The 15684-nt window shown below is 46.3% G+C and overlaps 1 protein-coding gene across 1 annotated transcript; it reads right to left on the bottom strand.

Moving 5' to 3' along the window:
• Positions 1-936: 936 nt before the first annotated feature.
• Positions 937-8778, bottom strand: MSANTD1 (Myb/SANT-like DNA-binding domain containing 1; the record flags this gene model as incomplete). Its single annotated transcript, XM_015407086.1, has 3 exons — positions 937-1265; positions 4991-5275; positions 8593-8778. Coding segments are annotated over 3 exons (712 nt in total), but the record flags the coding sequence as incomplete, so codon positions are not given.
• Between the last annotated feature and the right edge of the window lie 6906 nt (positions 8779-15684).

Below are 15684 nucleotides of genomic sequence, written 5' to 3'. Positions count from 1 at the left end.
CATCTTGGGTGTTGCTGAAAGGAGGAGGGTACCTTTAAGCCATGTCCATTTAGTCCAGCCTAGGGACTGAGGGCCATGGGAATGTTTAGTTTGGAGAAGAGGAGATTGAGGGGGGACATGATTGCCCTCTTTAAATATTTGAAAGGCTGTCATTTGGAGCTGTTCCAGTTGGCAGCAGAGGATAGTACCAGAAGCAACAGGTTTAAATTACGCACAGAAAGGTATCAGCTGGATATTAGGGAACACTTTTTCACAGTCAGAGTGGTTCAGGGTGGAATCAGCTGCCTGGGGAGGTGGTCAGCTCCCCTTCACTGGCAGCTTGCAAGAAGAGGCTGGACGAATATCTGTCAGAGATGCTTTAAGGCTGGTCCTGCATTGGGCAGGGGGTTGGACTAGATGGTCTGTAGGGCCCCCTCCAACTGTATGATTCTATGACATTGTTTTGTTCTGCTTCACTCTGTAAACTAAGAAAGGAAAATTAGGGGTTACCTGACATATTTGCTTTCGAGACCAAGGGCAGTGAACTGTTCAGAGCAGATCCTTCCGAGGGTTTTTTTTTTTGGGGGGGGGGGTTGCATTAATCATATTCTGCTTCATTCCATTTTTTAAAAAAGTTTGCTATTAATTGGATATTTTTTGTTAAAGGTGAGAGCTAGTTTGACCTTTTTTTGGAAGTCCATGGATTAGGGTGAAATTTTTTTTCCCGTAGGTTAAGGCCTGTACAAAATCATCAGCTTAAAACATTTCTCCCTCTAAGGCTTGTAATAATTTGCCTGCCCTCAGTCTTCAGTTTCTACCTCTTCAAAAAATAAATTCACAAGGCAGGTCCAGATTTCCTTTCACTGAAAAGACCCCCAGATGTCTAGATGGCTCATATCCTACATTGATTAGACTCTTCATTTAAGCATATTTACACAACAATTTTAATTTGCCCGGAAAAATCTGAGAAAGACGCAATCCTATCTAATACGCAATTTCTCTAAAATAGATTAATATTGTACTTTCGGGATGGTCACAAAATAGACTAAACATTTGCTTTGGAGATCATTTTTTCCAAAAGGTTCATCATTCGTTCTTGCAACTGCAGACTCTGAACCTGGATGATGTTTTGCTGGTCCAGAATCCTCCGTACTTCCCGGCAGGTTTCTTCCATAGCTCTGCTCAGCTTCTTTTGTTCCTCTAGCATCGCTTCCATTAGCTTCAGTTTCTTTTTTTGAAAGCTACAGCTTTGCATTTTCCTTTTCTTCATGGGTCTTTCTTCAGCTCTGAAATGCAAAAGTGAAGCATTTCGTTATTTCGCCGTGAAGCTGGTATTTCAAGAGCTACATCGAAGTCTGTAACATTTTCTTGCATAAAGAAGGGTTTATTGTGCAGTACAAAGTTTCATGTTTTCCTCAAAACCTGTCTGGTATTCCATACCTCACTCCCTCCTAGAAATATTATTTGGTGTACACACTGAGCACCCGTACCCCCCTGCCCTGTTCTACCCATCACCTAATCCCCCACCCCCACCGACTTACCGTGAGGTAAGCCTTTCGTTTAGGGCTGCCAAATGTGAGATGGGGTCTGGAGGGCTCCTGGAATGACAACTGATCTCCAGACAGCCAGAGATTGGTTCCCCTGGAGGAAATGGCTGCCTTGGAGGGTGGGCTGTGTGGCTGAGGTCCCTCCCCTCCCCCAAACCCTGCCCTCCCCAGGCCCCACCCCCGGAATCTCCCAACCCAGAGCCGGCAACTCTGCTTTCAGTACCCCGGAGCAGTAGCTATCCACATGGGAACAGTTCACTTTGCTAATCTATGATTAATCTGTTTTCATTCCGCCCTTCCTCCAGGGAGCTCAGGGAAGCATGCAGGGCTCCCTTCCATTTTGTCTGCACAACAACCCTGAGAGCTGCATTGGGCTGAAGAAGAGTGGCGGGCCCAAGGTCACCCAGTGAGCTTCCATTTTTGACCTGGGTCTGCCTAGTCCTAGCCCACCCATCGCTGCATATTACCCTGGCTGTAAAATGGGTCTTCTGAAACAGCAGCAGTGTGTTTGTCAAGCATCTGGTGGGCACAGACCACAGCAAGAACTGAAAACTACAAACTTCATTCCAGAAAGGAATGATGTATAAAGGGAAACGGATTTCCACTTGCGTGTGCAGTTTGATGTAGGGGTTAGGAGCGCGGACTCTAATCTGGGAGAACCGGATTTGATTCCCCATTCTTCCACATGCAGCTGCTGGTGTGACCTTGGGTCAGTCACAAGTTCTTTCAGAGCTGTTCTCTGCAAGAGCAGTCCTTGAAAGAGCTCTCTCAGCCCCACCTACCTCACAGGGTGTCTGTTGTGGGGAGGGGAAGGTAAAGGAGATTGTAAACTGCTCTGAGACTCCTTTGGGTAGTGAAGGGTGGGATATAAATCCAATCTCCTCTTCTTCGTTGAAATACTCTAAAAGCAGTAGCAAAGAATGAAGGGATACTCCAGCATCCAGATATGTTCATGCAGATCGGGGATCTGGACTCTATCCCTGCCCCCACATGCATACCAAACAGTAATCTGATTTGTAAGAGCTTACATTCCTGATCATCCATATGGCTGGGAAGAAGGGACCCTTCTGCCCTTAAACAAATCTAGATTTACTCTGTATTGTAATTTCAGACTTGCATACACTGCCACCAGCAAGCATGGTATAGTGGTTAAGAATAGTAGTCTCTAATCTAGAGAAACAGGTTTGATTCCTCACTCCTTCTTCACATGAAGCCTGCTGGGTGACCTTGGGCCAGTCACAGTTCTCCAAGAGCTCCCTCAGACCCACCTGCCTCACAAGGTGACTGTTGTGGGGAGAGGAAGGGAAAGGTGACTGGAAGCCAGTTTGAGACTCCTTAGGGCAGAGAAAAGCAGGGATAAAAACCTACTCTTCTTCACCAAGCACAACTGCTTCAGCACAAGATTATCACCCTAAAGAAAACATCCCATAAAATGATCACCAATGATAGTCTTCAAAGCAAAAAATGAGCCACCACATCAATTTTTTAACCTTCTTGATGCTTTGGCCAGAATCTTCCCAATTTTTAATGTCTTTCACATGTTGGGGAAAAGATATTCCAGCTGAGGTCTAAGTGGTGCAGTAAAACTGTCCAAGTGCAAGTTCCACAGGGAAGAAATGGACTTTCTGGGCTACCGGATTTCTGGGAAGGGACTGGGCATGGACCCCCATAAAATCAAAGATGTATTCGGGTGGGGCCCCCTTCAAACAAGGAGGCAACTCCAAGCATTCCTTAGGTTCGCCAATTTTTATTGACCTTTCATCCCAAATTTCACCCAGGAAGCCCTGCCCCTCACAGACCTGCTGAAAACAACGGGGAAGGGGCCAGAGGGTAAAAAAACCAGGCTGTAAGTTATTATGGACCCCAGAGTGCCAACAGGCTTTTGACCAATTGAAGGCTTTGTTAACCTCTGAGCCAATTTTGAGCCACCCGGACAAAAATAAACCCTTTGTAGTACAAGTGGATGCCTTGGATGTGGCGATGGGGGGGCAATCTTGCAATGTGAGGAGGACGGGAACCTGCACCCCCTTGCCTATGTGTCAAAAAAGTTCTCTGAGACAGAGAGAAATTGGGCTGTTTGGGACAAGGAAGCTGCTGCCATCAAGCTGGCCCTTACCACCTGGATACATTGGTTAGAGGCGGCCAGATTACCCTTTGAGGTCTGGACTGACCATAAGAACCTGGAGGCATTATGCACCCCACCCCCCCCGACGCCTCAATGCTAAACAGTTGTGATGGGCGGAATTCTTCTCTAAGTCTCAGTTCACACTCAAGCCCCTTCTGGGGAAATCCAATTTTCTTGCTGATGCCCTCTCACACCTCCCCCAACCAGTGTTCCCTCGAAGCTGAGTTAGTGTGAGCTAGCTCACAGTTTTTTAGCCTCCGGCTCACACATTTTTGTCTTAGCTCAGGAAGGATGGCTCCAAAGCAAACTGATTTATGCAGCAGACAAATCGCTCGTTCACAACTTTAATTCTAGTGGCTCACAAAGTCGAATTTTTGCTCACAAGACTCCACAGCTTAGAGGGAACATTGCCCCCAACATGCCAGTCAGAGGGAAGAAGTAATTGATTCTGTGTTCACACCCACCCAACGGGGGCGGGGGGTGCTTACACGTAGTCAGGCAAAGGAGGGGAGGGCTTAGTCCTGAGCTTTGGGTGGAAAAATTCAAGGCGGCCTTTACTGAAGCCAACAAGGAGGAAGTGGAAAAGGAGGGCACCCTCCCACAAGGGGGGGCAACAGGTGCTGGTATCGCCAACACAGGCTGTTTGTGCCTCGTTCCCTGAGAGGGGAAATTTTAAAACTGGGCCATGACAATAAACTGGCTGGACATTATGGATGTTAAAAAACTCAACACCTCCTACAGAGGCAATTCTGGTGGCTGCGCATGCGGGCTGACATCTCTCCGTCACATCACAACTGGCTTTTAACATTTCCTTCGGTTTCAAAAGCTGACTGCTTTGCAATGCAGGTCTGCCACCTGAGAATAACAAGTCCTCATGAAGATATTCAGGTGGGTCGCCATGTTGGTCTGAAGCAATAGAACCAAGTTTGAGTCTAGTGGCACCTTTAAGCCCAACAACGTTTAATTCTGGATATAAGCTTTTGTGTGCAAGCACACTTCTTTGTGTCTCTGACACTTGTACCCGGTGTCACAAACAGTTATATCCAGAATTAAACTTTGTTGGGCTTAAAGGTGCCACTGGACTCAAACTTTGTTCTAAGTCCTCGTGATGGAACCAGTTTCACAGTTCTTGGGATCCTGCTCTAATGGTAGGTAAATGACAGGACTGGCTCAAATTTTTCATAGTAAATACTCTGATCACTCTGCTGATTCTGCTGACAAAGGATGCACATAAAACAGAAAGAGGCCTTCATAGCAATTAAAAGGCCTACATACCATGGCTTCATACTGCATCCCGCACTTGGCCCACAACATGAAACCTCAAAGTAAAATGTGTTACCTTAACTTATAAGAGAGCAAGCTAGAAGAGCTCTCGGAATGGTCGTCTTCGAAAAATTCTTCTCTCCCTTCGTAGGTGAATTGGTTATATGGCAAGTAGAGAGGTGTGGACTTGGCCGAGGGGGACTGCGAGGCTTCTGTCTGGGAGGTTGATGGGCCTGGCTGCTGACTGTCATGCATTTTCACATCATTGTGCTCAGACACTTTGGACAATATTCTGTCAATGGTTTTAAAATAAGGCCAATCTGGTGCAAGAGTTTCGCTGTCGGTCATGCATTTTAATTTCCTATGATGAAAAAAAAAAGCAAAATTATCGATGGAAAAACCAGGATTTCATGCAGGATTTTTAAAAAAAATTATTACATTCAGTGTTTTAGCATATAAAGATATCTGGGTGTTTGGGTCAAATCAACGCCAGTAAAAACAGAAGCAACAAAGGTAAGAGTTTAGAGTTCATAATGTCATCTGTGGGCTTTTCTGTTTTCGACTCAAAGGGGCAATCCAGACGAGTGGTAGATATGCAGCAAGAGCACCATGCTGGATCATGGGGGCAGTTCAGTGTGTTAAATTTACTGATTTCTTTCACAGTTAACAAATAATCAAGCCATAAATAGCTGAGTCTAATTATTGTGAATGAAGGAGCCATTGTCTGCAATGGTGAAATACTTGACTACACCAAATGTGTGTTCCACTCATGAACACTGGGGTGTGTGTGGAATTGTGCTTTTGGAGGTGCTGAAATGGCTCCCCAAATCTCCAGAAATCTCCCAATCCAGAGCTGGCAGCCCTAGAATGAGGCCGTGCTTTCTGGAAGGGTCACATATATGATCCTAAGAAATCAGGATCGCCTTGTCTTTGTTGCAAACCCAAAAGGAGGGTTCATCACACTGCAGGTTAACTAATTTAAATTGCTTCTTTTCACGGATTGTACCAAGTTAGAGGAGATCTTTCCTCCCTTTCCCTTGGATAAATACTTGCACATTGATTAGGGAAGGGGGTGCAAACATTTATTTTTTTTGCAGTAACCCCATCACTAAATAGGGGCACACTTTGCATCTGATGGAAACATTTGTGGGTCACCCCCTCCTTTGCTGACGTCCTATCAGTTATTAATATTATTCATTTATATACCTGTGGAGTGACAGCTGAAGAGGGGGCTGTCAAATGTTTTCTAGCCAATTAGAAAGCAGTGGGGATGCATCACTCCTACGTATAGTCAATATCCAAAGTAGGTCACCAACTTTGGGTTGGGAAATTGCTAAAGATTTGGGGAGGGGTCCTTAGGCGCAGAATTGCCAGCTCCAGGGTGAAATACTTGGAGCTCTGGGGTAGAGCCTAAGGGGGGCTTCCGGAGTTCTGGCCCTGCTGGTGGACCTCCTGACAGCCCCTGGGTTTTGGCCACTGTGTGACATACAGAGTGTTGGACTGGAGGGGCCGTTGGCCTGATCCAGCATGGCCTCTCTGATGTTCTTATGAGGGCACGGTTTGAAACAGGAGGGATCCTAGCAGGATAGGATGCCATAGCAGCCCCCTTCATTTTCTCCAGGAGAACTGATCTGTGAAAAATGTTGTTGCTGTGGATGCAGGGGTGCCCTGGAGCGGGAAGATCACCTGCCACGCCTGCCACGCCCCTCCCTCCCACTCACCCCCTTTCTGCTCCCTTCCCACCTGCTCCATTTAACCACTGGCCAGATGGAGATTTGGCAAGCTGCTTTTGAGGTTCGTCTCAAGAAGGGCCAAGGGTACCCCCCCGCTCCTCAAATCCCCCCCCGGCAAAGCCCCTTTAATTGCGGGGGGGGAGGGGTTGCCTGGATCAGCCACCAAGTCTGAGGTGTATAAAGAACCTATCAAAGTCTGAAAATATTTCATTAAAAGATCCTATTCAGAACAGAAAAAGTTAAAAGGTGTTCCTCCCTCCCCCAAGCATTCGTACAAGTTTAAAGTTGCCATGCAAAGAAGGGAATAAATGTCTCTCTTATTCCCTAACAGATCCAGGTGGGGTCGCCAGGCTCGTCTGAAGCGGCAGAACAAGGTCTGAGTCCAGCAGGGGCACCTTGAAAACCAACAGAGTTTAATTCACGGGACAAGCATTCACGTGCCAGCAGAGACCAAGAGCCTTGGGAGGGAAGATTCCATAGCCCCCAAGACCCTGGCCTCCTTACTCAGGACTGGTTACCAAAACGAGGAGGAGAAGCTGAGGGCTGCTAACCCCGAGCTGGGAAATTCCTAGAGATTCGGAGGTGAAGCCGGGGAAGGACCTCCGTGGGGGTGTGACGCCGCAGAGTCCACCCTCTGGATCTGTCCTTTCTTCCAGGAGATCCGGTCTCGGTAGACTGCAGGTCAGTTGTAACTCCAGGAGATCTCCAGGCCCGACCTCGGAGACAGCAGAGTCCTCGGGACATTTCTGCCAGTCCAGTATGGGGCCACCTGGGTACTATCGGGGGCTGGATACAGGGGCTGTAATTCCCAAGTGCCGAAAGATCTAAACTCGCTGCCCATTGTTTCTGGACACAGTTCCAAGTAGTGTTTCAGACTTCTGAGGCCTAAATGGCTTGGCCCTTGAGACTCTCTGCCTCCTCCCACACTGTCCAGCTCGCCAGTCAAGACCTCCTTCCTAAGTCCTGCTCTCTGTGCCCGGGGCTTTTTCAGTGGTGGCCCCTTGCCTCTGGAAAGCCCTCCTCTTTGAGGTTTGCCTGGTGCCCGCCTGTCACAGACCACCTTACTCTCTTTTAGGCACCAGACTTAATTAAGGGGTTGATCCTTTAATGTTGTATATTTATTTATTTAATTCGATTTGTATCCCGCCCTCCCTGCCAAGACAGGCTCAGGGCGGCTTACAGTAAAAAATTTTTAAATGCATTAAAATGCATCTAGCCTGAGAACTGTTTCATGAGATTACAAAATAAGACACACAACGCAATACCAGCTGTTGATAAGTTACAAATCTGAACACAGCACAAGAGGTATAAAGCACAGAATAGCTTAAAATGAAACTGTTTCATGAGATTCATTTTAAGCTATTCTGTGCTTTATACCTCTTGTGCTGTGTTCAGATTTGTAACTTATCAACAGCTGGTATTGCGTTGTGTGTTTTATTTTGTAAGCTGCCTGGAGCAGGTTCTTTGGAGGGTCAAGAATTAGGGTTGCCAAGTGCAAGTTGGGAGACAGCTGGAGATTTTGGGAGGGGGAGCCTGGGGAGGGACCTCAGCAGGGTATATAAGGCCACAGAGCCCACCCTCCAAGGCAGCCATTTCCTCCAGGGGGGAGCTGGTCTCTGTGTAGTCTGAAGTTCAGTTGTAATTCCAGGCCTCACTTGGAGGCTGACAACCCTAGCAGGATAGACATTTTCTCAATGAATGAATGAACGAATGCAGAGTTTAGAAGCTGGCAGCAGTTGTCTGTATATTTCCCCCAATAAGGAAAACTGCAGCTCCAGGGAGCCATTTGAGGTCAGGAAAATAGGGGGAAGGGGGGAGTTAATCCCCTCTCGTGGCACTGACTGACCTGGGGCCCTACTTCACAGTTAAAAATATGCCGAAGATCAATTCGTGGACCTTTCAGCTTCTCTTCAAAAAGGCCTAGACAGGAACATCGAATCCTAACAGCAAGGAGTGTCCCTCAGAAGCCTGGCAGCCAAAAATGGCGAAAGGTCTCCGTTCACAGCCATAAGGATCCCCGTGGCAGCCCTGGGCCCACTTATACGGAGCAGCACAGCTGTCTCGGATGGCAGCCACGGGCTCCGCAGGGGACGGGTGGGGGGGAAAGAGGCAGCCGTGGAAAAACCCACATCTAAAAAGGGGAGTAATAAAAACTGTTAGTGAACGGCAAAGGCAAGCAATCATTAGGGTGACACGTTCTGTTTACTTGTACCAAATGGAACATTCTGACCAAATTATCAAAAGAAAAAAAAACAGCCGAGCATACTGGCCATCACGTTTTAAGGACTTGTTCATCACCTTCAGGCAGGGCGTGTGTGTGTGTGTGTGTGCGCAGCCCCTCTGAACTCAGTCATATATTTAATCAAATGTTTGTAAGTATTTTGCATGTTACCTAAGACAGAGGGGACTTTGCACGGCCACTAGCCTGGTGCCCTTTATAACACACCTAGTCTGCACAGGCACAATCATCCCTGGATGTCTGCAGCGTCAAGGGATGGCTTGCATGCCAGAATGCGCCATTACAAACCAAATGGACAGCTCTGGCGGAATTGCATATCGCTACATGTCATCCCCAAGAATGCAAGGGCAGCTTAGTGCAAGTGTCACCCTCCCAACAGGTAAGGTCAACGACCCTTGCATTCCCTGTAGAGGCCACCACCATCCCATGCAGTGGCTGGCCTGCCTGCCTGCCGGCCTGTGGAAGAGGTCAGGAGGAAGACTCCCCCCGCTTTGGGCTTCCTGCAAACTGTGTAAAACAGGATTGTTCAGAAGGGCATTTTTATAAGGGCTGCATTACACCAGAATGAACTCCAGAACACATTTCGATAGAGCTGGCAACCCTAGTTTGATCTGTTGCTGTATGTTGCTCTCACTGCATTATATTTATCCTTAACATATGTAATCTCTTGCATTAACATGTCATGTTTAATACACCTGGGCCGCAGTCACACACACTAAATAATCCACTTTCAATCCACTTTTCAACTGGATTTTACTGTGTGAACTGGCAAAATCCCGTTGGAAAGTGCGCTGAAAGTGCATTATTTAGTGTGTGTGACCGCAGCTCTGGTTTCAGATTTCTGAAATCCTAGTCCTGTTACATTGTTCGTTAGACGTATCCTCCTCCTACTGGTTGCACTGACTTATATGACGTATTCTGCCTTGAGTCTCAGTGAGAAGGATGAACTATAAATAATATAAATTACTAAATAAACGAACAAGTGCTTGGAGAAACTGTGCTGCATAGGCTCGTGTAGGAATCCTTAGACCCTCTGACTAGCATTTCATATAAGGTGTGAGTCCAGAGGCACTTTTGAGACCAACGAAGTTTCATTCTGGGTAGAAGCTTTCATGTATCCCCAGAATGAAGCTGTGTTGGTCTTAAAGGTGCCCAGTCTGGACTCAGACCTTGTTCTCTTGCTTCAGACCAACACAGCTGCCCACCTGAATCTAATTCCACACACACACAGCAACTCCTTTATTGGCATTTCACAGAAATAAAAACATAGTATCTGGGAAATAAAATTCAGTTTCTACATAAAATACAATTTCTGTTAAAAGATACCCTGCGTTGAAGACTTACAGAATTTTACTACGTATAGAAGCAGCAGCCAGTAAAAACTTTGCCACAAGTTCAACTATGTTTTCGTCTGTGCTATTTAAAAGAAATAATAGTTTATTCGGTCTAGGAAAGTCTGAAACACTACCCAAGACTGGTGATAAAATACGTTGCCTGATACCAGAATAATAACGACATTCACACAGGATGTGGTACACTGTTTCAATAGTTTGACCTGTACAGGGGCAGAGTCTATTAGCAAAGGGGATACCCTGGAATCTTCCGAATAAAATTGCTGAGGGTAAAACATTAAACCTGGCCAGTGTAAAAATTCTGCGCAATTTTGGAGAAATAACTGGGCAAGCGTCCTACAATGGGAAATATCCCATGGTTCAGAGGAGAACAAGTCTTATTAGCTGCATTGTACAAGTTCTTTGGTGTATGAAGTGAAATCACTAAATCAGTAAAGCAGGGTTTGTACCCATCAAGCGAACCAGACTCCTGACTTTGGGCACTTTTTAAAAATCATGATGGTTTTTGTTTGCTAAGACTACTTGATCTGCTGGATGAAAACAGGATTTCCCCTCTTGGGTCTTGTAAAAAAGCTTTCAAAATAAATTATAAATCACACTGCTTATGTGCCAATTGGTGGCTAAAGAGAGAAGAGGGATGCAAAAGTGCAGTACTTAAGTTGTGTGTCTGCCATGAATGAATTATTCAAATCGCAGGGAAAACTGGTAAAATATTCAGCTGTAACTTTCTGCAGCAATCTGAATGGCACGGGGACCCCTTTCAGGCCTGTAGGCTGAATGCCCCGGGGGGGGGCGGGGGGGGGAGGAATCAGGCCATGTCTCTGCACTACATGCATTCATCTGAAGGTCTCTGTGTGATGTTTTCACTATGTAAATATTTTGGTGTATTTTAGTTCTAGATTTTAATGTGAAGCTTTATGTTATTTATTATTTTATTTATTTATTTTTAGATTTATATCCCGCCCTTCCAAACGGCTCAGGGCGGCTAACATACGGCTAGTGCCAGATTAAATAGATAAAATACAATAAAACAACATTGAACAACCACAATAAAACCCATACAATATTTAAGGTGCTCTGATGTCATCCTCTATATAAATCACCCAAGATAGGAACAATAATCCCAATTCGACAGCCAGCTGTCTCAAATAGCGAGGTCTCCAGCGACAATCTTCTACGCGCTTCTGCCAGGCGATGCATACCTGTCAGAACCCACAGCTAACAACGAAGTACACGCATTCAGGAACGGTTATACTTTTATTGCAAAGCTATAGATGCAGTAACACAGGCACTGTTAAGAATGGCGGCAACCCATTGAGCATAATAGGATATAGGGTATTCGTATGCCCCCCCCCCGGCATTGGCCAATTAGGCACCCTCCCGCGTGTGGGATAAGTCAGGCAACCGTTAGGTGGCTAAAGCTGAGAACTCGGAGTCTCTCACGGTACATAGGAGCTCTCCAGACAACACAACCTCCTCCTGCACATCTGTAGAGATAAGTGTTTCAGCAAAGGCATAACAGCAGGGATAGGAATGCAATAGCCATTAACAAGACACAGAATGAACTCCCCAACCCCCGTGGCAGCATAGCTGACAATACCTCCAGATAATCTGAGGAATCAAGCCTTAAGGGTCACACGCATTCCCTCTGCAACCCCCCCCCCCGATTTGTTTATATTCTGTATGCAAACTGGGAGCCAGTTTGGTGTAGTGGTTAAGTGTGCGGACTCTAATCTGGGAGAACTGGGTTTGATTCCCCACTCCTCCACTTGCACCTGCTGATGTGACCTTGGGTCAGTCACAAGCTCTGGCACAGCTGTCCTTGAAAAAGAGCAGTTTGTGTCAGAGTTCTCTCAGCCCCACCTACCTCACAGGGTGTCTTTTGTGGGGAGGGGAAGGGAATGTAAGCTGCTCTGAGACTCCAAGTGAAGGGCGGGGTATAAATCCAATCTGTTCTTCTTCCTCTTCTGCATCTACAAGGAAAACCTGCATTTCTTTAGCTAACTGGCTGCTTTGTCTAAGATGAAGAGAAAGGAAAACATCTTTCAAAACTTTTAACTGCAGATCCAACCCCTCCCCTCCCTGATTCTGCAAAAAGGGAAGGGAGGGGGGAAATCCAGGCCCACACATGCAAAACTGACACATTTGGGAGCAGGGAATCCCCTAGTCCTTTATATTTACTGATTCCTTCCTATGCGCTTTCTGGCTTTTTAAAAGTTTGCCTGAGTGGGGGAGTGTCTTTGGCGAAGGAGGGAAAGAAAACAGAATGGGGAGGGAGTGTCAACCTAAAGAGAGAAAGACTTGGAAATGGGGGAGGGCAGTGGGCAGCCCTTAAATACCCACAGAAACAATTCTACTTTAGAAAGGATTAGTGATTCAAAAGCAGGTGAGAACAAAGAATCACAGCAAAAGGAGTTTTGGTAGCTGCGGGGCAACAGTGTGCTGGAAGCGGTCTGAATGCAAATTCCTGTAAAACAAATGCAGGAACAACAAAAAGCCCCCACACAAACCAGAAGTGAAAGCAGGAGGGAATGCAGAAGAACAGGATGCGCTCAGAAACTGAGGCAAAATACGGATGCAGAAAAAGCCAGAGTTTGAGTCCAGTGGCACCTTTAAAATGGACAAAGTTTAATTCTGGGTATAAGCTTTCATGCACAGCTTATACCTTGAATAAAACTTTGTTGGTCTTAAAGGTGCCCCTGGACTCACACTTCATTTTGCTGCTTCAGACCACCACAGCAACCCACCTGAATCTATCTAAATAAAACAGTTCCTTCTGCCCCCCCCCCGACTGCTCTGTCGTCCCACCCTCTGAAACAAGGCCACCCTCTTCTTCAGGTCCAGCTAAGAAGCCTCAGGCGAGGCAGCCGTGGGTGGCAGCAAAAATAAGGCAGGCCGGGAGGCAGCAGAACACACCTCACCTCAGAACACGACAGAGGTTACATGTAAGGGGGTCTCAAAGAAGAGCATAAACACGTTACAGTCTGCATAACTCCCCTGGACCTCCTCCTAGTTGCATGGAGATTGCCTTACAGAGTGTGAGAATTACATCAGGAGCAACTGTATAGTTAAGCCAACATTCTGCCATTATACAGCCTGAAAAATCTAAAATCAGTAAAATCAAGATGATTATTCTATTGGTAAGAATTTTGCTGTGGAGAATATACTAGTACTGTGGAGAATATTCTGTGGAGAATATACTAGTCAAAGGTATACCCAGTTTCATGGTGGAGCTATGGCAAATAAGAAATTTCACTTTGAAATGAACGCATTCCACATTTCCAATTTGCAACCACTTTGGCATCCACCCCCAAATACTGTCATATTTGCCTTTTGCCTGTTTAGATTCCACCAAAGAAGCAAGACCATTCAAAGAACATTTGCTGGATTATGGAGAAAGCAAGAGAGTACCAGAAAAACATCTACTTCTGCTTCACTGACTATACTAAAGCTTTTGACTGTGTGGATCACAACAAACTATGGCAGGTCCTTAAAGAGATGGGAGTACCAGACCACCTCACATGTCTCTTGAGAAACCTGTATAAGGGTCAAGAAGCGACAGTTAGAACCGGATATGGAACAACTGATTGGTTTCGCATAGGAAAAGGAGTACAACAAGGATGTATATTGTCACCTTGCTTATTTAATATATATGCAGAGTACATCATGCGAAATGCTGGCCTGGATGAATCACAAGCGGGAATTAAGATTGCTGGGGAAAAGATCAACAACCTCAGATATGCAGACGATACCACTCTAATGGCAGAAAGTGAAGAGGACCTAAAGAGCCTCTTGCTCAGGGTAAAAGAGGAGAGGGCAAAAAGTTGGCTTGAAGCTCAAAATCAAAAAAACTAAGATTATGGCATCTGGCCCCATCACTCCTTGGCAAATAGAAGGGGAAGTCGTGGAAGTAGTGACAGACTTCACGTTCCTGGGATCCCAGATCACCACAGACTGTGACAGCAGCCATGAAATTAAAAGATGCCTGCTCCTTGGGAGGAAAGCGATGGCGAACCTAAACAGCATGATAAAAAGTAGAGACATCACCCTGCCAATCCTAAAAGTAATCAACCCTGACTGTTCCCTGGAAGGCCAGATAATGAAACTGAAGCTCAAATACTTTGGCCAGCAAATGAGAAGGGAGCACTCACTGGAGAAGACCCTGATGCTGGGAAAGATTGAAGGTCAAAGAAGACGGGGACGGCAAAGGATGAGATGGTTAGACAGTGTCATAGATGCAACGAACATGAAATTGAGCAAACTTCAGAGGACGGCGGAAAACAGGAGGGCCTGGCGAGATCTTGTTCATGGGGTCGCGAAGAGTCGGACTCGACTGTGCGACTGAACAACAACAAAGAAGCAAGAATAGTCCACGAGTTCTTGGTGGAAAACTCTTCTGAATATTTTAAGTTATAAAGTTTCAAGGTATCAGTTTTAAAAGAGAACTGTGCAATGCATGACATTCCCAGTACACAGGGTTTTTAGGGCAGAATGCAAAGGGAGAAATGCTGGCAAAAGTTGCATTTGTTTGATTAGCAGCTGGCACCTTTGAAGATGGATCCTAAAAGTGAAATGGTCACTGCTGGACTGAGCTGCGGCCTGAAGTCAGGAAGCAGCACATGGCATGTTTGCAGGACGAGCAGAGTGTTTGTGGAGGATGTTGTATGTGTCTTGATATCCACTTGGTCTTTGAGATCTTTGCCTTGAATTCCCTTGATCTGCAACCTGTGATAACACCAGTGGACTACATGTCAAGGTTGTTGTCCACTGTCTAATGCACACATACAACCAGAACAATATGAAGACAACAACAACGAACCACACTACATGTCCAGATCACATCTTGAAGCATCAGAAGCTATTTTAGAGCTGGGTAGGTACAGCCTTTTGTTGGCTATTGGAAATTGGGTTTGACAGCACCAATGACGGGGGGCCATGCAAGGGCCAGGGATACCAGTGATTACGGGGTGGGGGAGATATAGCGGTGGGCATATGTGCTATTCCTTTAATTGGAATGGAAGAACTCAAGGATATGGGAATGCTCAGACTCCTTCCCACCTACATCCCATCCCCAGAGATGTTGGTTGTGGGGCTAGGAAAATTTACCCTTCTCCGACACAGGTGTTAGTCAATGCCAGGTCAATCAATAATAAGATCAATGTGCTCCATGATTATTTCACAGAGCCGCAGGTAGAGTGGTGGCGCAGGCAGTAAAACGCCTGCACTAAGTAACATCGCTCGGCAGCCACTATGGCTATTCGAGCATCACCGCTGTCGAGGTGAGCTCTCGGCCTATATCCCAGCTCCCACCCACCGAGCGGTTCGAAAGCAATTAGTTGCAAGTAGATAAATGGGTACCCACCCTTAGTAGGGTGGGGGGCACCCTGCCAAGTGTGGTGGACAACGAGGGCGGCAGCGGTTGTCACAGCAGGACCAGGGGGCGTGA

The sequence above is a fragment of the Gekko japonicus genome, unplaced genomic scaffold (assembly GCF_001447785.1).
Source record: "Gekko japonicus isolate JY-2015 unplaced genomic scaffold, Gekko_japonicus_V1.1 scaffold2545, whole genome shotgun sequence".
Taxonomy (NCBI): domain Eukaryota; kingdom Metazoa; phylum Chordata; class Lepidosauria; order Squamata; family Gekkonidae; genus Gekko; species Gekko japonicus.
The sequence above is the reverse complement of the archived record's forward strand: the minus strand, read 5'-3'. Positions and strand labels throughout refer to the sequence as shown.